This window comes from Crocodylus siamensis, chromosome 3 (assembly GCF_052110815.1).
Source record: "Crocodylus siamensis isolate JL-2025a chromosome 3, ASM5211081v1, whole genome shotgun sequence".
Taxonomy (NCBI): domain Eukaryota; kingdom Metazoa; phylum Chordata; order Crocodylia; family Crocodylidae; genus Crocodylus; species Crocodylus siamensis.
The window spans coordinates 248,254,973-248,280,970 of record NC_143397.1 but is presented as its reverse complement, the minus strand read 5'-3'; the positions used below and the strand labels follow the sequence as shown (position 1 = coordinate 248,280,970).

Below are 25,998 nucleotides of genomic sequence, written 5' to 3'. Positions count from 1 at the left end.
GGTGGAGGGCTGTGTACCAGGGGGTGTGGTAGGGGGACCTACACCCACCCACAACTCCCCCATGCCCACCTCCTCTTCTGCAGGCAGAAACTCCCCTTCCCACTCACTGGCTACACCCGGGAGAATTAAATAATATTACACAATTATGCGCAGTTATACATTTTACATGCAAAATTACATGGGTGCATAATTGCATAATTTCTCGGGGTGTAATTAAAATATTGGTTAGGACTTAGTCATGGAGGTATTTGGAAGGGCCACCGGCTGAGTCCCTCTAGCTCCGTCTTCGGTAGCTCTATCATTATTTACTGCCTTGGGCAGACAAGTGAACTAAATCACCCCAAGTTTGACCCTGCTGTGAAGCACCCTTGAAGTTGGAATGCTGTTGCTACATTTGTACCACTACAGGCTTCTGCATACAGAGCAGTCAGAGCAGCTGATAAGAATGATAAATGGCTTGGAAGGCAAGTCATAAGAGGAGAGGTTGAAGGAAATAGGCAGCTTGCAGAAAAGGCACAGCCCAGGCAGGGGCCTTTGATTGTGGTGTGTGAGTCTTCCTGCTTGGGCTTAAACTTGGAGGTTCCTGGGTAAAGGGCTTGCCCCTCTGCTCAGGGTTGGACTATTCATCATATTTGGGGGCAGGAAGGAATTTGAACCTGTGGTCAGATTGGTGTGGATCATGGGGTTTTTTGCCTTTCTGAATAGCCAAGATGTGGCCCGCTTCCTTAGATCTCTCACGCATATTTTAACAAACCTTTGCAGCAGCAAGGCAATGGCTGCCGTGGTCTTCCTGCTTTATCTGTGGCAGATTGGGGGGTTGTCTTGTGGTTGTGTCAAAATATACTGTGTAGTTGTGCTTGTAGGCTAGACAGTGGGTTCGTATAGGATGGCTTGGATAGGGATGACTGCCTCATACAGGGGATGGACTAGATGACTTCTGGAGAGTCCTTCCGGCCCTAATTCTTTGATTCTGTGATTATATTGTTGTAGGATGTAGATACTTCATGGAACCTTCAAAGAGCTCTAGAATTTGAGACTATGCTAAGCAAACTTCAGGGGAATATTAAAAATATAATTCTGTGCAATAATAGGAACTGTTTGGGCCAGCACTGCATACATTCTGATTTTTTTTTCAGTGATTGATCGTTAAGTGGACTCATATTGAGAGATCTCTGTGGATAAGTCTTCGAAAAGAAGAGCGCAAATAGATTTGTGAGGTTTATTGCATTATTTTCTTTTTGATGTGTCATCTTCATTTATGTTTTTGCCCGTGGGGACCTAATTATAAAGTGTAGAATGTTCTTCTGCATCCAATACTGACCAGCATAAGAATTGATTTGGACAAGCTTGTGGTGTGGGAGTGGAAATCATCAGGATCTTTGAGAAAACTGAGGAAACTTAAAGGGTTTGTCATAGTGTTGCTTTTTTTTTCTTTCTTTTTTAAACAGCTAATTTTAGAAGTCCTAATTTCTGCATAACAGTCTCTCAATAGTATTGCTTGGTTTGTTTGGTTGGGTTTTTTTTATTCTGTAAAGTACAGAGGAGCAGAACTATCATTTACTGTTAACAATCTCTCCAGGAACAGTCAGTCTCACTGACTGTAGGTAAACAATTACTACTTCATGTGTTATTGCCAAGTATGCAAAAGAAAAAAAGCGAGAAGATGTAATATTATATTTGCCATAGAAATATTAAGCGTTACTTCTCATTGTAATGAGCCCAACACTGTGTGGCAGGTGGCCAGAGAGGGTGTAGACAAAGCATGCAAAGATTTTTGGCTGTGTGTCCATAGCATTATTCAGTAGCACACGATGGGAAGGATAAGTCAGACAGGATTCTTCTTAGTGTCATAGAAAAGTAGGACTGGAAGAGACTTCCTGAGGCTATCTTGTCTAGCCTGCTCAAGGCAGGATTACCCATGACTAAATCATCCCAGCCAAGTGTCTGTCTAACCTGCTTTTGAAAATTTTCAGAGATGGAAATGCCACAATTTTGTTCTAATTTCTGCCTCTTAGTCAGAAAGCTCCTTCTAATCTCCAGTTTCTTCTGCTGAAGCTTGAGGCTTTTGCTCCTAGCTCTGTCCCTGTGGCCACAGAGAAAAGCCCATCTCCATCGCCTGTAATTGCCCTTAAGTTATTTGAAGACTGTTATCAAATCAAATTCTCAAGACTAAATAACCCTAGTTGTTTCAGCCTTTCCTCGTAAGTATTGCTTCCCAGGCCCTTAATCATTTTTGTTGCTCTCTGTTGGACTCTCTCCAGTACATCTACATCTTTTTTGACGCACAGGGCCTAAAACTGAATACAGACTGACGCCAGGTGGAGCCATATCAGTGCTGAGGATAGTAGAAGAATCACTTCCCTTGATTTGCAAGTCACATTCCTGCTAATACAACACAGTGTGCTGTTGGCTTTTTTGCAACAAGAGCACAACATTGCCTCATATTCAGCTTACAATCTACTGTAACCCCCAAGTCCTTCCCTGCAGTACTGTAACGTAGCCAGTCATTCCCCAGTCTGTATTTGTACATGCAAGTATTCTGTCCCAAGTGCAGGGCTTTGCACTTGTCCTTGTTGAATCTCATTGCATTCATTGTGAACCATTTTTTCCAGTCTATCCAGATCATTCTGGATCCTAACCCTGCTCTCCAAAGTATCCGCAGCTCTACCCAACGTGGTGTCATCCACAAATTTGCTAAGCATGCATGCAATTCCATCGTACAAATCATTAATGAAGACACTAAACAATACTGGACCCAGGGCAGACCCCACTTAATTCCTTCTCCCAGCTAGACTCCACTTGATTCCTTGATTGGCTATTAGTTGAACACAATGATCCAGCCAGTTATATACCCATGTTGCAGTCCTTTCACCAACTCTGCATTTCTTAGCTTATGAATGAGAATGTTGTGGGAGATCAGTGTCAAAGGTCTTGGTGAAGTCAGAGTACATCACATCCCTTGCTCTCTTCCCATCCACAAAACCTGTCACCTTAATGTAGAAGGAAGGGAAGTTAGTCAGGCATCGTTTTTTCTTGGTGAGTCCATGCTGGGAGTTCATGCTTTTGAGAGAGCGCCTGTTCTGGAAACAAAGAGGGAAAGGAGCAGGAACAAGTTGCCACAGGAATCTAGTGCCTTCAGAACTTTTACATCATGATTAATTTAAGCTAAGGTCCATAAGATCCTTCCTATTCCAAGATATAATGCTGTCTAGCATTTGTCACCCAGACACATGAAAGTGTTTGGGAATCTGTCAATCCAACTTCATCCACTTAGAAATCCACATTGATGCATCAAATGCAAATGGCACTAAAGAGTTAGATGATTTAGTATCTTACCTGTTTGTGTTTTTAAGTAAGTGTAACATTTATTGAAAGGGTGTATATAACAAATCTCTTAAAATACTAGTCAGACAGGAAGAGTCAGACCCTTTTCACTTGGTGTTTGTCTTGCTTGATTTCTTCATGGATGGCATGCTTAATACTCTCTAACAGGTGATGACTTTGTTATAGAAGAACAATAGAAGCCTAATGGAAAAATAGAAATGTAGCATTAACTTTTTCAGACCCTGGGTTTAATTATCCTACAGTAATGTGAGTTATATCCCAAGCAGTACTCTGTGTGGTAGCATATTCCCATCAAAACATTATATAGATGCAAGGAAAAATGTTTGGGTTTTTTTTGATGGCATGATCATTTGGTTAACTCCCTGTTGCTACAGTTGTCTCAGCTGGCATGCATTAAAAGGCTGGGGCTGGACGTACAGTGAGAAAATATTGATGGCTGCCAGATTTGCAGTTTCTTCTTGGTAGATCATTTCTACATATTGCAAAGCCACCTTCCCTTGATTTGGGTTGTATAGGCTTCTACAACACTGGTAGTCTGTAACATGGCGAGGTCCCAAGGGTGGCTGTGATGCCCCTTGATGGCTCTGCAACTGCCTTGCTTTGCCCCAGGGCGCTTTCCTGTCTCTCCTGCCACGTCTTGATGGTAATGTAAATAAATAGAGAGGCTGCCCACAGACCTTTGCTAGGCCTCAGTACTGCTGATCCCCTATCCCAAGCTGGACTTCTACAGTCACAGGCCCTTGGCTGGGCTGCGTGGATGCCCGGCTGAGCATCCAAGCCTTAAGAGTTAATTGCATGGCTCCAAAACCTCCCATTTTACACGCCTCATGCCTCGCAGGTGTTACTGCTATTGTCCCCCTGTTGTGCCTCTTGTGGCAGCTGGGGAGAGTACCCAGCTAGCACCAATCTGGAGTGTATATGTTCCCCAGGCCCTGCCTGCATCTGGTCTGCTGACCACCTGCAGCTGCCTGCTAATTACCCATTAGCCAGTTGCCCTGGCAACCTGCAGCTGTGGTACCCTGCCTAGCCTGTAGAGCTGCTGGGCCGGGCTGCTTTTCCTCTTAAAGGAACAGAAAGCCCCAGGCTCTGTTACATAGTCAAAGGAAATTTGTTGAATGTAATCTACACAGGTTCTTACTTTTGCTCTATTTACAAGGCAGCCTTCAAGGTTTTGTTTGTCTGATGCTTATAAAGTGCTGAGGTACCTAATGAAAAAATTGATGCATTTTCTGAAGAGTCAAAACAGCAAGTTGGCTCAGTGGCTCAAACCCTATTTCACCTCAGAGATACCCATGTGCAGTCCATTTCCTTTCTGCTCAAGTCTTTGAAAGACCATCAGTTGACAAGTTTTCGTAATGTGCCTTCATGTTGGCCTTAATACAAAGTCACTCAGCGGAACCAGTAGGAGGTGCCCCGCCTACCTTGCGTTAACGGTCTTTCAGCACCTTGAGCAGGATAGAATAGGATTTTGTTTAAGCGCTAGAGGCGCGCTAGAGGCAAAAAAGGGTTTAGGGCACTGTTTTTGTCCCCTTCTTTTGGATGTAGTAAAATGACTACTCTCCAGCTGTGGTGCATGGTTTCTGTGTGTGCGCACACCCGCTTCTCCACCCCTCCTCCCCAAATTCTCTGTGAAGCCATTTATTTTCCATATGTTTGAAGTCACCCTACTTAGTTATTTTCTTCTTTCGTGTCTTTTAAGTGTTTTACATTTACTTGTTAATCTTAAATTTTCAAATAGGAGGACCAGTGGCTTAAAATAAATATTAAAAAAGCTTTAGATGATCATTTTAGCTCTTAGTATGTCTTTAGTCTGTTGGACTAAGCAGTGGAAATTCAGGTTTCTCTTGAATGAACTCAGTTCAGACTAAAAGTTTAGAGTTTATTTTAGCTTCAGTGATTCTCAAATGTCTTAATTAAAGTCTTAGGAACTGCAGTGACTGCTTTATTGCTTTGCATTTTTTCTCTTCAACTCCTATTTTACAGCCTTCCCTTTGTTTTGTTCATGTACAGCTGCAAAGAACAGGTGGAAAGAGAAATAACAGTAGATATGCAAAATTTTAAGTAGAATAATCTCAAAGACTATTCTTTCTTCCTTTCTTTACACAATGTCCTTTATTTGCACAATGAGAATTTCAGATTTGGGAAATATATCTGGCTCAGACATTTAAATTAGTAGACCATTCCACTGTAAATCGTAATTTAAGGTTTTTCCACATGACTATTCTTTTCTTTTTCTTTCCTTTCTCAGACCGTCAGTTACACTTCTCATTCCTGTTTTATTGTATTTAACACCACTCAAAGTACTGTGTGCTTTAATGTTGCAGTCGCAAGGATCCTGAATGCCCTTCTAGCCTTTCTCCAATCCCATTGTGCTGAAGGAATACCACCTGTTTTAATTGTGTTCCCCCTTTTCATAAATTGAGCTTGTCCATGCATGCACACTGATCTTTAACTCTCAAGAACTTTTCTTGCTTGGTGACTGAGTCCTGCTGACAAGCACAGTAAAGAGAGGATTTCTTGAATTTAATTCTTCTCCAGACATCCCTGCTCTCCTGTCCATAGTCCTTTCTGGAATTGAGTGTGTAGTATTACCCTGTCACGTGTTCTTTCCCTCTGAGCATTATGATGAGGATTCACTTGCTCTTATTCCAGTCTTCTGAGAAAAGGAATCAATAAACAATTTGTCCCCAGAAAGCACTAAACTGGGGGCCAAAAGGACTCTCATGAAGCTCAAAAAGGACAAGTGCAAAGTCCTGGACTTAAGACGGAGCAATCCCATGCACCAATACAGGCTGGGGGCTGACTTGCTGGGCAGCTGCTCTGCAGAAAAGGTCCTGGGGGTTACAGCTGAGTAAGCTGAATATGAGCCAGCAGTGTGCCCTTGCTGCCAAGAAGATCTAACAGCATCCTGGGCTGCACTGGCAGGTGTGTTGCCAGTAAGTCATGGGAAGTGATTACTCCCCTCTATTTAACACTGGTGACGCCACATCTGGAGTACTGTGTTCAGTTTTGCACACCCCCCCCCCACCTCCCCCTGCCCCTACAGCAAGGATGTGGACAAATTGGAGAGAACCTAGCCGAGGGTGACAAATGGTTTGGGGGCCAGGGGATATGATTTATGAAGAAAGACTGAGGGAACTGGGCTTTATTTAGTCTAGAGAAGAGAAAACTGAGAGGGGATTTAATAGCAGCCTTCAACTACCTGAAGTTGGGGTTTGAAAGGGGATGGCGCTAGTTTGTTTTTGGTGGTGACGGATGACAGAACAAGGAGCAATGGTCTCAAGTTGCAGCAAAGGAAGTTTAGGTTAGATATTTGGAAGAATTTTCTGAGTAGGAGAGTGGTAAAACACTAGAACAGGTTGTCCAGAGAGGTCGTGGAAGCTCCATGGTTGGAGGTTTTGAAAACCCAGCTAGACAAAGCTTTGTCTGGGATGATCTAATTGGGGATAGTCCTGTTTTGAGCAGAGGGTTGGACTAGATGACCTCCAGAGGTCCCTTCCAACCCTAAGTTTCTGTGATTCTTCTCTTGAAACATCCAGAGTAGAGGAAAGAAAAAAAATCTAAACCATAGACTTTGTTTCAGGTAGGAGCAGAGATGTATGTGTTGGTTGGAGGTAGGTGCCTTCTTTATCACTACTCCTACTCCTACTTTCATTCATTTATGGAAGTCTGCTCCACCTGCCTAACATTTTTTTACATATAAAAGGTATTCCAGTATTAAGCTTTGTGAAAGACTTTTCCTTTTAACATTTGCAGATATGACTAAGGAAAAAATACTCAAATCATAGAATAGCAGGGTTGTAAGGGAACTCAGAAGGTCATCTAGTCCAGCTACCTGCTCATGGTATGATTGATTGTTCTTGGATTAACTATTCCCGTCAAGTGTCTTTCTAACCTGCTCTTAAAAACTTCCTAAAATTGAATTTCTGCAACCTCTCTGGGTAGCCTGTTCCAATGCTTAACCCCCTTCATAGTCAGAAAGTTCTTCCTGAAAATCTAACTTAGATTTCCCTTGCTGCCACTTATGACCATTTCTCCTTGACCTGTCCCCTGTAATGATAGAATAATGGTTCTCAGCCTCATTAAACTCAAGGCACCCCTCATAAAAATGCCATCTTTTTGTTTTCCTTTGTTTTTTTTACTATAGAAAAATAACAGAGCAGTATTTCTGTTGTAGAGAACCCAGCAAGATTGCAACAAGTTGGAATGTTTTTAATAGTATGGGTTCCTATTTGAAATTTCTGGGTTTATCTTGTGCCTCATGTTTGCATACTTAACAGTGCTAACATTGCATGGCACTCCATGGCACCATTGAAGGGATCCCAGGACCCCCCAGGATGCTGTGATACCATTGGTGATAATCACTGTTATAGAGAATTGTCTGTGTCCATCCTACATATGAGTACCCTTCTGATTATTGGAAGATAGTTGACAAATCCCCTTTCAGCCTCCTTTTCCAAATTAAGTAATCCTAGTTCTTGCATTCTGTCCCCATTTCCAAATAACCTGGGAGGTTTAAATTTATCTAATTTCCAACCAAATTTCTTTTGGGTAAGTTTGGTAACAGTTAAGAATTAGGAAAGTAATTATAATTGTTCAGTGTGTTCGAAAAACAATAATCTTTTTGGAAAGAAACACTTTGAAGCCACTTTTGTTTGTCTGAATGCTTTTGAAAGACATACTTAAAGAATATCTTTGAACATAATACAATTTAAATGTGATTTTTATGAGGTCTCAGAACATGCAAAATAAAACTTTTTGAGAGAGTATGCTTACTGATAAAAAAAATAACATACAGCAATGTGAAAGAGTGCCCACATTTTAATTTTGGTGATTTACAGTAATTTGACTATAAGATTTACTGCTATTGATAGCAAATGTTTCTTTTATTGCATTGCAGGTTGCAAAAGTACTAGTCAGTGTCACTTTTTGAAGAAGAAAAGTCTTAGTGTAAAACGATTACTTTTGAGCTTCAAGGCTTGAAGCTTTTCGAAATGTATTTCTCTTTTTTCACTTTCAGAGCTGTACAGACATTAACCAATCTCTCATGATAACCCCAGTAAATTACGTTATAGCTTCTTTTTAACTCTACTTTTTAGAGCTGCTTGTAGTGAAGAGAAAAAGGGGAAGACCAAAAGGGTCAACTAAAAAGTACTGTGCAGATGAAGAACTGGCAGAAAACAATAATTTTCCAAATGAGGAAGCTCAGCCAGGGCCAGAGGAAGGAACAGAGCTGGCTGAAGTTTTACCAGGCAGTCTGGAATGCAAGAAATGCAACCGGAAGTTCTCAAATACACGTCAACTGAGAAAACACATCTGCATCATTGTTTTAAATGAAGGCGAGGATGAAGGGGACCCAGGTAAGAAAATGTCTAACCAGTGTATTCTGTGTACATTCTTTTTTCCATTTTGACTACAGCCATGCATTGTGTCTCTGTGGAATTCTTTCATTTTTGAGTATGAACATGTATCATTTCTAAGTGGCATACTATTTCTAAATTTTGTTGTTTACTTAAGCATATGTCTACTTAAAATAATAGCTTGATAATCCCTTCAGTTTACTTCATACTTATTGGGTTACCTACTGGTGGTGACAAAATCAGGAATTCTCAACCTGGTCTGTGGACCTCTTGAGGAGGAGGTACTTGGAAAGCTGGCTTGTCATGTTGACCTTGGCTTTTCTTATTTTCAGAAAAAAGGAGACAGGAGAAGATAGGAAAGAGAAATTGTAAGCAAAAGATTTTGAAGAATTAACTTTAAAAAAGACAAAACACTTAATGTACCATAGGCATTTTAAATCACTCTTTTGCAGACAAAATTGCTGCAAGGATGATTGATTAAACTATTGCAAATGGAAAAGTTGGTAAACTGCACAGTTGTAAACTTGAGGAAAATATTGTGAGATTTCTAAATGGTGGCCCAGTCAGGAAACCATCTGCGAACTTCTGGTCTAAAGTTGATCAGAAAATCTGATCTGGGTTGTTTTCAGTCTTTATTTGGCTCTAAACACCTACAGAGAAGAAGGATGGCCCTGTAGTTAAGGTACTGACTTGAGGCTTAGGGGATCTGGGTGCACAGACTTCAAATGTGTTGCATCTCATTTAGTCTCTTGATGCGTCTTATCTGAAATGGGGACGACAGAACTTTTGTATTATGGCTTTTGAAGGATGAATACATTGAATATTGTTTATTTTTTCATGGACCACAATAGCTGAGACTGTAGAAATACCTAAAATGTATAGATACTTAAAACTGATTTGTGCTACTTGTGTTTGCGAGTGCCTTTTTCTTAAGGGATACCTTAAAATATCTCCATATGGTTTCCAGAATAACTCTGTGTTTTTATTAAGTACTGCCTCTAGAACTGGTTCACTTGGGTGTTGTTGAGTACAGGATTTACAGTGCTGCATAGAATGCCAAATCTGGCACTTTCGCTTTACAACGGTCCATGTGGAAAACTTCTTGTGCTCAGAATTTTGCTTTAAGAGTCCGTTTGAATGGATTCAGAATCCCAACAGAATGAAGTCCGAAGTATTAAGTTTCACTTGATTTTGCACAAAGAGGGTGAATTTCATTCAGGTATGATGCTGTGCCTTATATTGGCTCAGGTTTGCGTATTTGATCTGAGTTTTGTACTTGTAAGGGAAAAAAAATCATACTGAATTTTAAATTTTGTTACAACCATTTTGCATGGCTCAGAGTTTGCTTTGACTTTTATGTCCTTTTCATTCTGTTAAGCAATAACATTTTCCACGTGGTTTTCCAGTGGAACATGTGTTCTCTGTCCGTCCTCACACTGTCATCCAAAATGCCAAATAAGAATTAGACAGCCAGACAAGAATGAGTCGGTTGGATTTACTTGACTGAGAAAGAGTAGGGAAGAAAAAGCTTAAATGTGCTCACAGGACATGAAAGCTGTCACTTGGTAAATCATTTTATTTTTGTATCTTAAATAGTGGTAGGATCTTTAAAATGTATAGCAGTGACCTCCTGCCCAGTTGGTTTAATCTGTGACATTAGATGCGTTAAGGCTTTCTGCTTTTTGTATGTGCTAGGTACACTAATAACACTTGTGATATGCGAGCAAAATTATCTTTAGTCAGGGGCTTTTTAAAATACAACCACAGAGATCAGTCCAAATTAACTGCCCTTGACCTTCTACCTTATTAGAGCCACTGAAACATAGCTGGAGTCTAGCACATTGGTAGGCTTTTCAAAGTAAAATGCCATAGGTTTTTCCTTATAAAAGAAATTAGCTTGTTTTATTTGCAGGTACACTTTTAAATTTATCTTCTTTTATTTGTCGTCTTTTATCTTATTTCTTGCTCAGAAGAAATAGTTTTTAGGTACTTCATAATGAGAGCTACATCACTTTGGCATCTAACGTGATTTAGGTCGGTCTAGCCCCAAAACGGTTCTCTGGCGACTACCCTGTGGAGGTTTTTTGAACCTCCAAGTAGTTTACCACATTCTTGGTTTCTCCCTATTTTAAAGGAATAACTCCTCTTTGGAAACACCTAGTTAACTCTGAGATGAGCCTCTGGTAGGTACTGCAGCTATCTTCTCAAGAGGAGAGTCTGATCCTCATGCGTTGGCTTGCTATATGAATTGCCTCACAAGGTATACTCCAACATCTGAATGTGCAAAAAGTACATACTCTTGAAGTGAGTGGACCAAAACTGGATGCGGTACTCCGGGTGTGGCCTCTGCACCAGCTGTGAACAGAGTGGGAGGATCACTTCTCTTGATTTGCAAATGATGCTACTATTAATACAGCTCAGTATGCTACTGACCTTTTTTTTTTTTTTTTTACAGGCACACACTGTTGGCTCACATTCAGCTTGCAGGATCATAGAAAAGTAGGGCTTGAAGGGACCACATGAGGTCATCTAGCCCAGCCACCTGCTCAAGACAGGATCATCCCTGACTAAACCATCCCAGCCAAATGTCTGTCTAACCTGCTTTTGAAAAATTTCCAGGGATGAAGATATAGTTACTCTGCGTAGTCTGTTCCAATGCTTGACCATCCTCATGGGCAGAAAGTTCCTTCTAATGCCCAACCTAAATTTCCCCTGCTGCATCTTGAGGCCATTATTCTTAATAGCCATCTACACATCCGCTTTAATGCACTGTAGCCTATTTTATTACGCTTTAAAGTTTTATGCAAAAAAATGTGCTATTATGCTAATGCTCAGTAAAATAGGCTACTGCTCATTAAGTATCACTTTAAAAATGTGTGTTTTCAATACTGTGCATTAGGGCAGCCTAATGTGCATTTATTTAGTACCTGACATTGGAGGTACTAAATTTAATACACATTAGGAAATGCGCATTAATGCGCATGTAGACATGCCCATAGAAAAGCCAATTTCCATCTCCTGTAATTGCCTTTCAGGTACTTGAAGACTGGTATCAAATCCCCCCCTACTCAGTCTTCTTTTTCTCTGGACTCAATAAACCTATTTCTTTCAGTCTTTCCTCATCAGTCATGTTTTCCAGGCCTCTAATCATTTTTGTTGTTTCCTGCTGAACTCTTTCCAATCTGTTCACTTTCTTCTTGAAGCGAAGGGCCCAAAACGAGACACAGTAGTCCAAGGAAGGGCACAACCAGTGCTGAATAGAGTGGAAGAATCGCATCGCTGGGTTTGCTAGAGAGTTACAAATGCTGCTAGCTTGCGTTTTTGTGTGTGGTTTGTTTTTGTTGGTTTTGGTTTTTTCTGCATAACAGGAGTACATTATTGGCTCATTCAGTTTGGGAACCACTGTAATCCCCAGGTCCTTCTCTGCAGTACGGCATCCTATCCAGTCAGTCCCCAGTCCGTGTTTGTTCATGCAGTTATTCCATTCCAAATGCAGGAAATCACACTTTTTACTGCTTAATCTCTTCTGGTTCATTGTGCAGTAGGTTATTCTGGATCCTAGACCTACCCTCCAGAGTGTCTGCAACTTCACTCATCTTAGTGTCATCCACAGATTTGCTCAGTGTGCACTCAGTCTATCATTGTAACAATTAATGAAGATGTTAAACAATATTGGACCCAGGACAGACCCCTGGGGGACCCCACTCGACAATTCCTTCCAGTTAGACATCGAGACATTGATAACTACTTACTGAGCATGATGATCCGACCAGTTGCGTATCACTTTTACAGCACCTTCTTCTAGTCTTTACTGCCTTAGCTTATCAATGAGAATGTTGTAGGAGACGATGTTAAAAACCCTGCTAAAAGTCAAGATAAAGTCAAGCTTTGCTAGAGGCAAGTCCACTATTCTGACCTGATCCACAGAGTCTGTCATCTTATCATAGAAGGAAATCAAGTTGGTCAAGCACAATTTGTTCTTGATGAATTAGTAACTGGCCCTGATCACTTGTTCTTGTCTAACTGGTTTAAGATAGATTCCTTGAAGACCTACTTAATGATCTCTCCAGGTAACTAGGTCAGACTGACTGGTTTGTGATTTCCCCGGTCCTCCCCCTTCCCCTTCTAAAAGTTGAGCACTGTTTTAGCCCTTTATCAGTCATCCAGGTATTCTTACCCAACCTCCACATATCTTCAGAGAGGATTACTTATGGCTCTGAAATCACCTATCAACTTCTTCAGTATCCTAGAGTGCACCCCATCTGTGGCCCTGCCAAGTTGGATACATATAGCTTCTCTAAGTAATCCCCAACTTTTTCTACAGCTCTAGGCTGCTTGTTTCCTTTCCTATCTTTGCCGTCAGCTGCTAACTTTATGAAAACTGCAGTAAAAAGACATTATGGACAGTATTGTTCATAACCAGTTCCTTCTGCATTTAGTGCAGGACTTAGACTTAACATTTTATTTGTTTTTCCTCTTAGTTCTGACATGTTTGTAGAATCTCTTACTGCCTTCTATGTCTGTTGGCAGTCACATCTCAAATTGTGCCTTGGCCTTCCTGATTTTTCTCCCTGCATGCCTGTGCTTTTTTTCCCCCATGAATATCTCTGGATTGCATTTTTTTTTCCTGGTTTTATTATAGCTTTTCCAATGTGAATGATATTTAATCATATTTCTGAATCTCTCTAGGACCTTCCAGATTGCTTTTCTGCCCTGCTTGGTGTTTCCATCTCCTTGCAAAGTTTATCATTGTATGGATGTCTGATTGCATTCATAAGTGAAAACATACTTGATTGTCATGTTCTCTTTTGAAACAAACACATGCCACTATGAAATAATTTCATATTCTAATATGCATGCATTAGGGTAGTGCATATGTTCAGTGTGATTTCATTTGTTCATGCAATCAGTTCACTTTTATGTGTCAGTTCAGAATATTATTTTATATTTAAAAGCCCAAAGCACCACAAATGTAAGAAAGAAAATGCTAGCAACACTAGCTGAGAACTTCTCCACACAAGCCAGGAAATTCAAAGTTACGGTTTCCACAGCAACCGTATCTCTGCCACAATGTGTCATATCTTATTAAGGCTTAAATTAAAAAGCATATTCAGTAATGCAAAAAAGCCTTACATATATTCAGGAGTGCCAAATGAGGATTGCTGTGGCAACCACGTCTTTGAATTTCTTTACTTCTGTATATGGAATGGGATGACACTGTTGATCTTTTAGTTGCTGTTTCAGCTATTCATTTTCTCTGGAAATAAGACCATGATTATAAAGTGTCTTTACTAGTTAAAAGAATGGTAAAGCTAATGTGTACTTCTTGAGAACGATTTCTGGGTTGAAATTGGGTAGTCAAAATATTTGTTACGTGCTGATTGAAGAAAAATTAGTTTGGTTAAGGTACAACTTGGGATTGTTGGTAAAATTACAGATATTTAAAATTCCAGTGTGGTGAACATTGAGGGAGAAATGGGAAAAGAATAAATAAGAGCAAAGAAAAAAAAATGAAAAGGAACATGGCAGTTACATTTCTAGACATTAAAACATTTCAAGCTGTGGAGTAATCTGTCAACAGTGTGGCTAAGTACATACAGTCAAAAAGCCCAAAGCTGAATCGATTCAGTCTTTGCAGGTTATTCTAAAATGTATGATTAAATTGAAACAGAAGTGCACGGACATTTACCTTCGATTCAGGAAATACAGCCACATGCCTGCAGCGGCTCAGGCCAGAAGCCGGGGGCGCTAGAGCACAACTCTCCAGCTGTGTGTTTGCTGCTTCTTCCTGCTGCCCCGGGGTTTCTGGGATTTGAAGTTCAGAATTAAAGCAGCAGGGTTGCTCATCATGTTCTCTTCCTGTGTCCAGGTGCCTCTGGGACTTGTAGTCCATAGCTGCAGCCAGCAGTAAGTTTGAGTGGGGGAAGGGGTGTTAAGCACACCCCCCCATGCCCGCCCCGGCCCCAGACCCTAGGCAGGGTTTGCTGGGGTGGGGGGGTGCTCTCTCTGTCCCCCCTCCCCCTGTATACTGGGCTGCATCCCCAGCCGGGCTTGCTTTCCCCACCCGCTTGTCAGCCAGCCCTCACTGCTCCAGCTGTGGAACAGGGTTGAGGCCATTCCTGCTCTCTGGAGCAGACAGCACAGCCCAGCCCAGGGCTAGAAAGCATGCTGGGATGCTGGGGAACTGATTTTAACATGAACCAGGAAGGGATTTTGACCAGAAATTTTATAACCCGGTTTGACCCCAATCAGTTAAGTCTGATGCTACATTCAGCCAGATTTATCTTAAACCAGTTTCAGCCATTTTGAAACGGGTTTATGTGCACTGAGCTTCTGTTCTATGACAGGTTTAGACCAGTTTCTTATCACTTAAACTGGTTTATTTGTAACCTCTGTCCCTAGCCTACCAGACACCCTGTCATGTGGGACAAAAGCCTGTAAAATTGTACCAGAAACAATTCTATGTATTGTCCCCAGAGAAAGGAGAGCATAGGTCCCTGCAGTTCCTAAGCCAGGTGCACCTCCTTCATGGATGTCCTGTCCTTGTTTGACATGACACCAAGGAGCAGATTTGGTGACATTATCTGGATGGCGAAGCTTCATCTCCAGTTTGTAGCAATTGCCTTGTTTTTTTTTAAGCCCAATTGATTTAAGTATGACAGGAAAGGCCTGATTATTTAGTTTCCTGTGGACATTTAACCTTTATGCCCACAAGCCACACATTTACATGTATGTGTGCCTTGAATAGCAAGCCTTGTTTATGCAAGATAATTGTCTGGACTTCACCAAAAATAATTGCTCTGTATGCACACTTGTCATAAACCAGCCTGATTTTTTGCCTTAGCTTAGGTCAGTTAGAAATCTATTTTAAGCTAAACTGAAATAAGGACCTGTTAAAACCAAAATAAGTGCATCAGTTAGGTAAATTAGTTTAAAACATAGTCGAGGTAAGATTGATGAAACTGTCTTAAAAGCTTTCAAGTGATTTAGGATCCAAAGTCACTTTGGAAAATGGGACTTATGATCATGAGTTTTGATTTAATTTTTGTCCATGCCTACTAATAGACAGTTCTCACTCAAGTGGATTCTTTATGCAAGGAATGTACTGTTATTTTTTTTGCACAAGAAATAACAGCGTTCATACATTTTGCATGGCTAGATTAGAAAAATTGCAAGTCAGTTTTATAAAAGGACTTTTTTCTCTCTCGAATCAGTCCAACACTAGCATTTTACAGAGACTGAGTAGAATAAAGATTTTTTTCCTTCAAACTCAAACGAATAGCAGTCCAAAAACACGCCAATTAAGAGCTAGTAGCTGTGCTTTGACGATGTGTCAGACTGCACCCCCAATTAGAGACTTAAAACGGAAGATTGGGATGAATGAAAGAAACATCTAGTCTGAAATAACCCTGGAAATACTGATTCACATGAAGTTGCCAGTAGCTGTCCTCATCATCACAGATGTGAACAAGCCATAAATGTGGGAGAAAGATCCAGCATTGCATTACATTACTTGTATGAGTACAACAGGGATTTACAATGCTTATTGCTGGATAGGGAAGGTCAGTTTATTAGTCTGTTGAATGGAAGTGCCAGCTGTTCGAACAGGCTGCTGTACGTGCTTTAGCAAGGGAGAGATGAAGTCAGGCAATTCATCTGATTCTAAAAAAAAAACCTGTTTATGATCAAGCAAACACTCTTTGTATTCAGAGAAACTTTGTTGCAATCTAACTGGAATCCATTTCATTTTCTCTGAAATCACCTTAAAAACATGAAGGGTGTTTCATTTCCAACACACCAAGAGTAATAGGAGGTGAAATGACCTACTTGTAGAAAACAAAACGTTAATGCCAAATGTGTAAAATTTAACTGGTGAAAGCAGAATAATTTACTCTAGTGAGAGTGCTGAATTATTGCTAAGGGGCAGGATCTCCTTGGCTAATGTTGAGACCTCTCTTTTACAAACTGTGTTTTTGCTCTCAATGCAAATAGTATCCATTTTGGATTTGGATTTGGTATATGTAGATGGGGGAAACAGGTGCCAGTTGTTTCCAGTTTTTTTCCTCGTATGTCTTTTACCAAGTCTTCTTCTGAGACTACTGCACCCCCTTTTTTTTTTAACATCATCCTAATTTTACAGAGGATCTGACATAACCTGCATTTGATATAACAGGTGCATTTTTCTCAACTCTCACCTTCCCCTTGTTTGAATGGAAAGAGATGAGACTTACTGCAGTTATAATTACTGCATTTTTCCAATTAAAAACCTTATTTAACAGGTTCATTGCTGCTTAACATTTGCTCATCTTTGTCTTCTCATCTACTGATTGAAGCTTTATTGAGTGTTTTGGTAAGGTAAATTCCTAGCAGTTTCTGGTCACTGGCTGATTTAAAGCCATTAGCTTTGTCTCAGAGATTTGCCCACCTGCTTGTGAATTTTCTTCTTGTTAGAGGACTTTATTTTTTCACTCAGCCATTTGAGTTAGCTTTCCCCAACAAATTTACCTCTGAGTCGCAGCGCAGGGAAGAAAGAAGCAGAATTGCTTCTCTTTCCCTTGGATTCCTCCTGCTACCATGCTGCCCCAGCCTGGGATGCGACAGATGCAGCAGCCAGAGGAGAGGGTGGGGAGCCCAGCTGCTCCTGTTGCAGCTGGAGCAATGAGGGTATGATAGCCAGGCAGGAGCCTGGGGGCCACAATTTAACCCCTCACAGGCTGCATGTGACCCAGAGGTGGTCAGCTGGACAGCCCTTGGCTAGTCCATTGGAACAGGTGGTGCCTAGACCTTTTCTTGCACTCTCTGCACAGGGTGCCTGGGGGATTTGAAGGGAGAAGTCAAATGATCAGCTCCTGAAGATGCAAGAGGCCACATAGGAGGGTGAGCATGGGGGACTCTTACTTCCCTTTGTGCGATCTTGTGAGGCGGTTGGATCATGATTTGGCCCTTTGACAGTAGTGCTTGTATGCAGCACAGCAGTGGCAGCATTAGAAATACTGTGTTTCTTTTGGTGTTTTTGCAGCTACATTATACGTAAAAACCTGCTGTCAACTTAAGCTTTTTCTCTTGTTTTCCAAGATGACAAACCAAATCTGTTGGAATCTTGATTTTGGAATTGTTGATGCAAAGGATCTAACAAGACAACATTCATCTCTTAAACTGTATTCACTCATGGATTTAGAAGTATTGTCAGAGATGTGATTTACAAGTGGGTATGAGATGGTCCGGAAAAAAAAATAAAGTTATGTGGGACTAACTCAGAATGATCCTTTCTGCTGCATGCTTCCCTTTTTGGGTGCGTGCATTGCACCCACTTTCTGACATAACTCATAGCACACTTTACATCATCGATCAGTATGGCTTGTCTTTTTAGAGTTAGGTAGAAAACTGAGGAGTTTTCATTTGCAGATTAAAATTAGATCCACAATGCCTAGCTTTCTGCAATGAAATACTGTACATGACTTTACTACATCTAAGTCCTGTGAACACATGCTTTCTCATTGCTTTGGGTATCTGAGAATGATTTTTTGCTAAACTCAGAGCTTTGGACAACTGTTTCAAATTTGGAATCAAATATCCATAGAATTCAACCTGTGGGGATCAGATGATGACCTTCGGTGATGCCCTGAATGTCACAAACCATTACGTATCAGTTATCCTTATATTGTGCCCAGTACTCTGAGTATTTCTGGTGGTTTGCACAAAGGACTGACAGAATAGTTGGGGTTTGTTTCTATCTCTGGTATAGGTTAACTGCATGACTCCAAGATATATACTTTACCTCTCTGTAAAGTAAGTTTTATCTATACAATTTATGTCTTTGGGTCCAAAAATTAATTTGCAGTGGCTGGACACAACTGAAGTAAATTAAAAGAATCATAGTGTAGCTGTAACTTGGGCACTTGAAACCTGTGGGAAGTCTTGCGGGTTTTTTTAGGAGTTTTGTGAACAACTGTAGGAAAAGCAGGATAATTGCTCCTATTCAGCAGAGCCTTGTAATCAACTCATGTCTTTTCAGTTCTGCTTCTGTTGCTCAGCAGTAATGTAGCCACAGTGAAATGTCATGGGGTAGTTTCAATGGGCTGATTAAATTTCTCTCTCTCTATAAAGATTTCTTTTTATTCCGGGGCCAGTTCTGCAAAAGGGTCTATGGAACTGCACTAGGTAATAACACTGGGACTCCACCTTAATGTAAGAAAGGTTGTGGAAAATCACAATTTTATAAAATTATTGGAGAAGAAAGGGATCACTTTAACTCAATCACCCCTCAATTACATAAATGAATATGAACTCTTTAGAAATTTTGATGTTAGAAACATTAGGTTACAATTTACGCTTCTAAATTAAAATTTCAGGTATTCTAAAGAGTTAAAGGGATGTAATAATATTTCCAGGTCTTAGTGCCTGTTAGGAAAGAAGAATGTATGAAACTGTTAATCCCTATAGGGAAAGGGGAACAGGTGAAGTCACTGGTAGTTGAGAACAGGTTTGTGAGTGACATTTAAAATACCAGTGGGTGATGGAAAAAAGGTACAGGTATAGTTAAAAACAACAGGGGCAGGGCTTGGTTTGGAAGAATCTGGAGGGTGGGCAGGACTTCTGATGATGTAATTCTGTACAAAGATGCTTAATTTATTATATCTTTCTGTTTTTACAGTGCTGAAGTCACTAGGTGGTTGAATTTCATTTTAACTGTTGTAAAAGTGAAAGATTTTGGACCACAATTGCCCACACTTACTTATAATATAGTCATTAACAGGCATCTGTATACGGATTTCTGTCTTTTCCTTCTTCTCCTTTAACTTCAGGAATATGTGACTGAAAGAGTCTAGGCAAAGAATTCTTCCAATGCAAAGTGTAAACGTTGTCAAGATTTAATTGCTTATTTCAAAGTGAAGAAAGCTATTTTTTTCAAATCTGCTAGAGTCATAGAATTTAAAGCCAGAATGGGACCATTGTGATCATATAGTATGACTGCTGGTTGCATAAAACAGGTGATGGAACAATGATTTAGTAATTTCTCTGCAAAGCCCAATAACTTGTGGTTGATCCTAGCATATATCTTTTCAGAAAGACATAAAATGTTGAGTTATAGACTTCATGGAATGAACTCCTTTCCATCCTGTCCCTTGGTAAATTGTCCCAGTGATTGATTGCCATTAATGCTCAGTGTGTTGTTTCAAGTTTGAAGTTGTTTACCTTCAAATTTCATCGAGTTTATGGGTAGAAGGAACCATTAGATCATCTTATCCGACCTCCTGTATATCACAGAACATTAAATGTCATCCAGATAACCCTCTGTTGAGCCCAGTAACTTTAGACAAAAGCACTTCAGTGCTCAAGAGACTAAGTTGTGTGCCACAGGCAAAAGACAAGGGAGATGACATGCCACAATTTTTTGGTGGCCCGGCAATAGCAGGGGACTGATTAGATGAAATATTCCCAAATAGCTCTAACACATAATCCTCAGTCATGCTGCAAGGGACGATGCCCTGTGCTCAAATGAATACTGTCCCATGGTCAATGGACAAGCAGTCTATAAATTTACAGGTCTGTGATTATTCAGCTCAGTCCCTTCCCAACACACAGAGGCCACTGAATTTCTTCTAAGGGTCGCACTGAAGCATGTTTTTAAGAAAGGCAGCTTATTATGAAGACTCCAAGCAATGGCAAGTCCTACCCTGGAAAACTTCCAGCATTTCTCTCTCTACCAGAAAATTGCATTTTTGATAAAATGAGTCTGGAAATAAGAAAATACTATGTCTGGTAGTTGAAGTTATGTCTTTGTTTACAAGACTGAGATGCCTTTCCCACCCCCATCCCCCATTATCAGATAGCTTTTCCATGTGCAAGGACGCATGTTCACCTACTTAGTAATCCTATTCACCTTATCCAAAAAAAAAAAAAAAAAGGTTAGCAAGTTAAACTCCTTCCATCTCAGATCATAAGGGTCATATTCTAGACTGTCTCCTTTGAACGGTTCACCTTTCTCTAATCTCTCTCCTTAAAGTGTCGGCACTAGACCTGGACACAATATTCTACTGACAATCTTACCAATGTTATGTACGGCGGCAAAGCCACTTCCCCACTTCAGGCTGATGTATCTCTCTTTTTTCATATGTCCAAGGATTGTGTTAGTCCTTTTTGTCACAGCATTGTGCTGAAAGCTCACCCTGGGGCGTTCTCCACCTTGATCCTTAACTCCTCTGAATCACTGTTTTCCAAGTCTCCCTGCCTTCTTGGTTAGTAGATGTGGTATCTTGTGTTTGGCAACCCCACCAGTCTTTTTTTTCATCATCCTCAAGCTTCATGAGCACAGACTTGACATAATCACATAATCATCTCCAGTATTAAATGATATTGGATCAAGAGCAAGGGTTTATATCACAGGTTGCCTGCTGGTAAGTCATCAAGTCCAACTCCTTTCTAAGTCCCTTCATTGACATTTGCCGGTTAACAACTACGTAGTAAGGTCTGTCAGTGAGCCAGTTTTTAATTCATATGATGTATTTTGGGTATTTCCCTATAATGCAGTTATTTTTATTAGTTTCATGTTGTAGTAGGTCAAATGCCAGTGAAAACTGTTTCATCGCAGTTGCCTTCATCTATCTGACTTACAGTCTTGTCAGAAAACAGCCAGCATGTTTGAGAAGGAACTACCTGTTGTGAAACCATGTTGGCCAGTCTTAAATATGTTTCTAGCTTCTAGTTCTTTGTTGACAGAGTCCTGAAATTACAATTATTTACTTATGCATTTACTTAGTCTTGATGACCATAATTGACGTACTTCAATTATTTACTTAGTCTTGATGTCCGTTCTGTCTCGTCTGTAATTCTGTGGGTCCATCCTTATACCCCATTTTGAAATATTGATACTTTATGGGAAGTCAGTTAGTTCTTTTAGAGTTTCCCCAGTTTCCAAAATTTTGTTAATCTTGTTTCAGAGAGCTCCTTATTTAGTTCTTTGAAGATTCTTGAGAGTAAATTATACCCATTTGTTTAAAAATGCTTACTTTTAGTAGATGCTCCTTCTTTATTACAGGTGGAAAATCCATATCTGTCTATGGGGGATGCATATATTCTCCCACTGAAATCCAAATATGGAATAGAAATGTCCATTGGTGACATGTGGGTGTCGGGGAAAACCGAAGGATCGGGCCCCAAGGTCACGGTGGGCCGGGGTGGCAATTAGATACGGACAAGTGGGATTAGCGGCGTAGAGTCTGGAGTTAGGGACTTGGAGCAGATTGAGAAAGAACAGGTGAATTTATTTGACTTACGCTTCAGGCGTAGGCAGAAAGGTCTTCAGTTACAGTTTGGAACACAAACAAACAATTAACAACAAAGGGGTCTGTTGGCCCACGAGGTTCAGTCCGAAGACCTAGTCCCAGGGCTGGTCAACAGCTCATAAATGGGGATCACAAACAATGAAACGAACTGTAACACGTTGATGATGAACCGCGTGACGCCAGTCCACAGCAATGGACAAATCGGGTGGTCGAATACGAAAAGCCGAGGTCGGTAGCCAGAAGATGAAGCCGCGAAGATGTCAGGTTAAAGGGTTGAGCCGGGTCGTAGTCGAAAAGGAAGCCGAGGTCGATGGTCCAGAGCCGGGTTAAACAAAATCCATAGGGTGATCCAAAATCGTAAGCCGTTAGTTCGTTCAAGGGTAAGTCAGAAGCCAGAAGATTACAAAAGCAAGTATCAACGGAGCCGAAGGAGGAGATCAATAGGCCCTGAAGCCTGACTCAAAGAACAGTCCCTGCAGCAGCAGCCTCTGTCTCTAGTCCATGCGATCTCCCCACACACACCACCACACACCACCCCGAGGGAGGGGCTCACAGAACTTTTATATCAATTTGGTAGCCAATCAGCATGCTCTCCGCAGAGAAATTTCTAGTCCGATTACCTCATGTCAGGTTCTGACTGAGCATGCTCTCAGTCAGGAGCTGACACAGTCTGAGCATGCGTCTGTGGGGAAAGTAGGTCAACAATGATTGACAGCTCCGCAGGTCACCCAGGGGGCAAGGACTGGGTGAGCCTTGGAAATTTCCACTCACAGCTTCAAACCGCGCATGTCAGTTTAACCTCTTCTGTACTGGCAGCACATACTCAAAAAATTTCCATGACAGTGGGAAGAGAAGTATGGGATTGGGGGTGGGGGGCATGTGCCCCCTCAGATTTCTGTGCTGATGGTGAGGCACAGTGTGGGGCTGCAGCCTGGCTGGAGCCAGCGCTTGGCAGCATTGGGGGTGGCATCAGTGGCAAAGAATGGTACCCGCTCAACTCCCCGCACACGTTGTTTATGGAAGTGTCTACTGAACATTACTGCCTCCTTCAGTTTTTATGAATTTACCAACTACATCTAGATATGGACCTAGAGACTTTTTCCTAATATATTTAAAAATCACCTTATCTTTATCAACATTAACTATTGATATTTGATTTCTGTAGACTCCCTTATCAGTTGCCAATTTCTTAAAACTTCAACTTTTATTCGCTGTCGCTTACTTCTCTATTTTTCCATTTTTTAAAAATTGAAGTGTGTGTGCGGACTGCTTCTAAAAATCCTTCTAAATGGGACAGCTTTTTGCCTTCTTTTATCATATCGGTGGAATTGTATGTTTTGGGCATCCAATGGGATGTCAGTGAATAATTCACAATTTTTGTTCACACTTCCCACTTAAATTTAATGTACTGAGTCAGTTATACTGATAACTACTTTGATAACAGCTTTGGAAAACTCTCCTTTTTTACATTTCCAAATATATCTGTTACCTCTGGTGTCTCATTCTTGTTTGATCAATGTTTTATAAGTAGTTGCTACTAAAGGTAAACAGTTAATTCTTCTTTATCCATTCAGATGATGTCCAAGGTTAAGTTACTCTTTGTTGAGTGCAGGCTTTCCTACATTAAGAAAGGAGTTCATTTTTTTTGGAAACTAATCCACACTATTTACCCAAATCCAGAATTACTTCAAATTAAAGACAGCCCCTCCCCAATAATTCATTTCTAGACATGGAAAATTAAATATTTGTAATGATTTTCCATCTCTAGAATGTAATTATTGGGGGACTGTTTTAAATGTGTCCCCCCATTGCTATAGTAGGAAAACAGTAGTGCTGAGGGGGTGGGCAAGCAGTGCAGAAGCAGAGGTGAGGGGGGCAGGTAGGAAGGTAGTTGAGATAGCAGTGCAGGCAGTGGGGAAAGCAGAGGCAGGGAGACAGGCAGCATGGGGAGCAGGTAGCCTGATCCCCACCCCTTGTCCTCTTGGTGCCTGCCTCTCCATCAGTTATCTCTCTGTGCTTCTGCTGTGCCTCCCTTCTACTGCTATCCCTGGCTGTTCTGGGTACAGGTATAGCCCCAGAACCACTCCTGACCTGTCCTGCCCCACACTGCAAGGAGCAGCTATGACAGTGTGCATATTCCTGCTCCCAGCCACCGGGAGGAGGGAGCAGAGCTGGGTGGAGAAGACTTCTGATGGCAGCATAGCCAAAGCAGTTGTAGACCAGGCAACCATTATTCAGTTAGGGTATCTTCTGGAAATGGTGGTACTACTTAAAAAATGATCCCATTAGTGGGAATATGTAGAGGCCATCTAGAAGAGAAATGAAAGTTACCCTCTGTTCCTGAATTTTGGGATTTGCATCTTCATATTTTCTGCCTACCTACCCCATTTCTCAGAGCCCTAATTGCAATTTGGGACTTAAGGGGAAGGACTGAGATGGCCAGAGCATCACAGTCCCTTTTATAACCTTTTCCTCAGAATTTTTCCAGAACAATAACGAGGACATCTGTAGGGGAGAGAGTGCATCAGTGGATACCGTCATGAGAAAGTTTCATTGTTGGCATATCCCATGTGGGTATGTTTGTATAGTTGGTTGGTTAGTCATGCACACATTACAAATAGGGATTTAAATGGCTAAATGATGTACTTCAATTGCATTAACGTATACCATTTACTGCTTACAGTTTACCATTTAGTGACCTCGGGCAGGAATGGCCCTGGTCACTGTGAATGAGCCTACCGCTCGCCCTGGCTGTTCGGTCCAAGTGTCCGTTCTTTTTATAACCAGTCCCTTCTCTCTCCCAATCTGCGTGCGCCGCGCTCGCCTGCCACGACTTTGATGTTTTCCTGGTTCAGTTGGATTTCTGTGCGGCATGTGCAGAAATGTCCGAAATTGAGACTGGTGGTCCGTGAGCTAGCTGAGGGCTCCTCCACCCCTACACCCTCGCCGGGTCCTCCAGGATGAGCATCCTTTTCGCTCTTTCAAGCAATCTCAGTCCCACGTCACCAGAAGTGTTGAGGAATAGTGTCCCCGACGCTTCTGGCCTTCGTATATGAAGTTCCGTCTGTCTTCTCCACTCAGTCTGCTCCTATCTCTATAGCCTCTCCAGGGGAAGGGTCCTGCGCCCCTCCTCTGCTCTCGTATAGCGGGGCCACCACCTGGAGTCCATACGCCCTAGCAGGCACTGGGCTTCCGCTCCGCCCTTCACCCACTGCATCCTGCGGCTCCTGCACGCCCCAGTCACCCGACTCACCGCCGGATCCCAGCCTCCTCGCCGTGCGTCCCTGCGTTGCCTTACTGCTGCTCCAGAACGTCTGGGCTGCGCGCTGGGCGGTGTGTATCCGCCCCTCCGCTCCCTTGCCGGCGGCTGGCTTTCGCCCCGGCAGCTCCAGTCCCGCAGCTCTGCGCTGGGCGGCGTGGATCCGCACTTCCTCTCCTTTGCCGGTTGTTAGCGTCTGTCCTGGCACTTCCGGTCCTGCCGCTCCCCGCTCCGGGTCTGATCCCAGGCTGTCTTTTAACCGTGCCACCTCATCCGGGTACCTGGATCGGGTAAGCATTCGCTCCACCCCCTGCATCTGGGGTAAAGGGCTTCCTGGAGCCTCCTAGTCCAGGTAACTCCTGGACAGTCACCATGAACCTGGACGCTGCCTGCTTCAGCTGCAGCAGCACGTCCTTGGGCCAAGCTACCCAGGCGCCCAGCCCTGCCTAAAGGGTTGGGCGAGGCCCCACGTGACCCCAGCACCATGGATGGGAGGGGGAAGGATGCAGCATGCCCATTGACCACCCTTCTGGGACCAGACCCCCTTCCTCTGGGGCGAGGTTGGGAGGGCACCAGCAGCATGGAGGAGCCTTCTCGGTTTAGGCCATGGCAGCACAGGCACAGCAGGAGGTGCAGCGAGTCCGCTGCCTTGTCTGGGTCCTGCTGCTGCTCCACCAGAGGGCTGGGGATCTTGCTGCTGTGGCGGGAAGGCCCCACCTGACCCCTGCAGGCAGAACTGGCACCTCTT

The 25,998-nt window shown here is 42.1% G+C and overlaps 1 protein-coding gene across 4 annotated transcripts in view; it reads left to right on the top strand.

Annotated features, from left to right (window-relative positions):
* ZFAT (zinc finger and AT-hook domain containing) overlaps positions 1 to 25,998 on the top strand; it is a 272,893-nt gene that overhangs the window by 134,913 nt on the left and 111,982 nt on the right. For all 4 annotated transcript variants that reach the window (XM_090040693.1, XM_090040692.1, XM_090040691.1 and 1 more), the window contains one exon: positions 8,445 to 8,705. In XM_090040693.1, the coding sequence (XP_089896819.1) occupies positions 8,445 to 8,705 (261 nt within the window). The remainder of the gene's footprint in view (positions 1 to 8,444; positions 8,706 to 25,998) is intronic.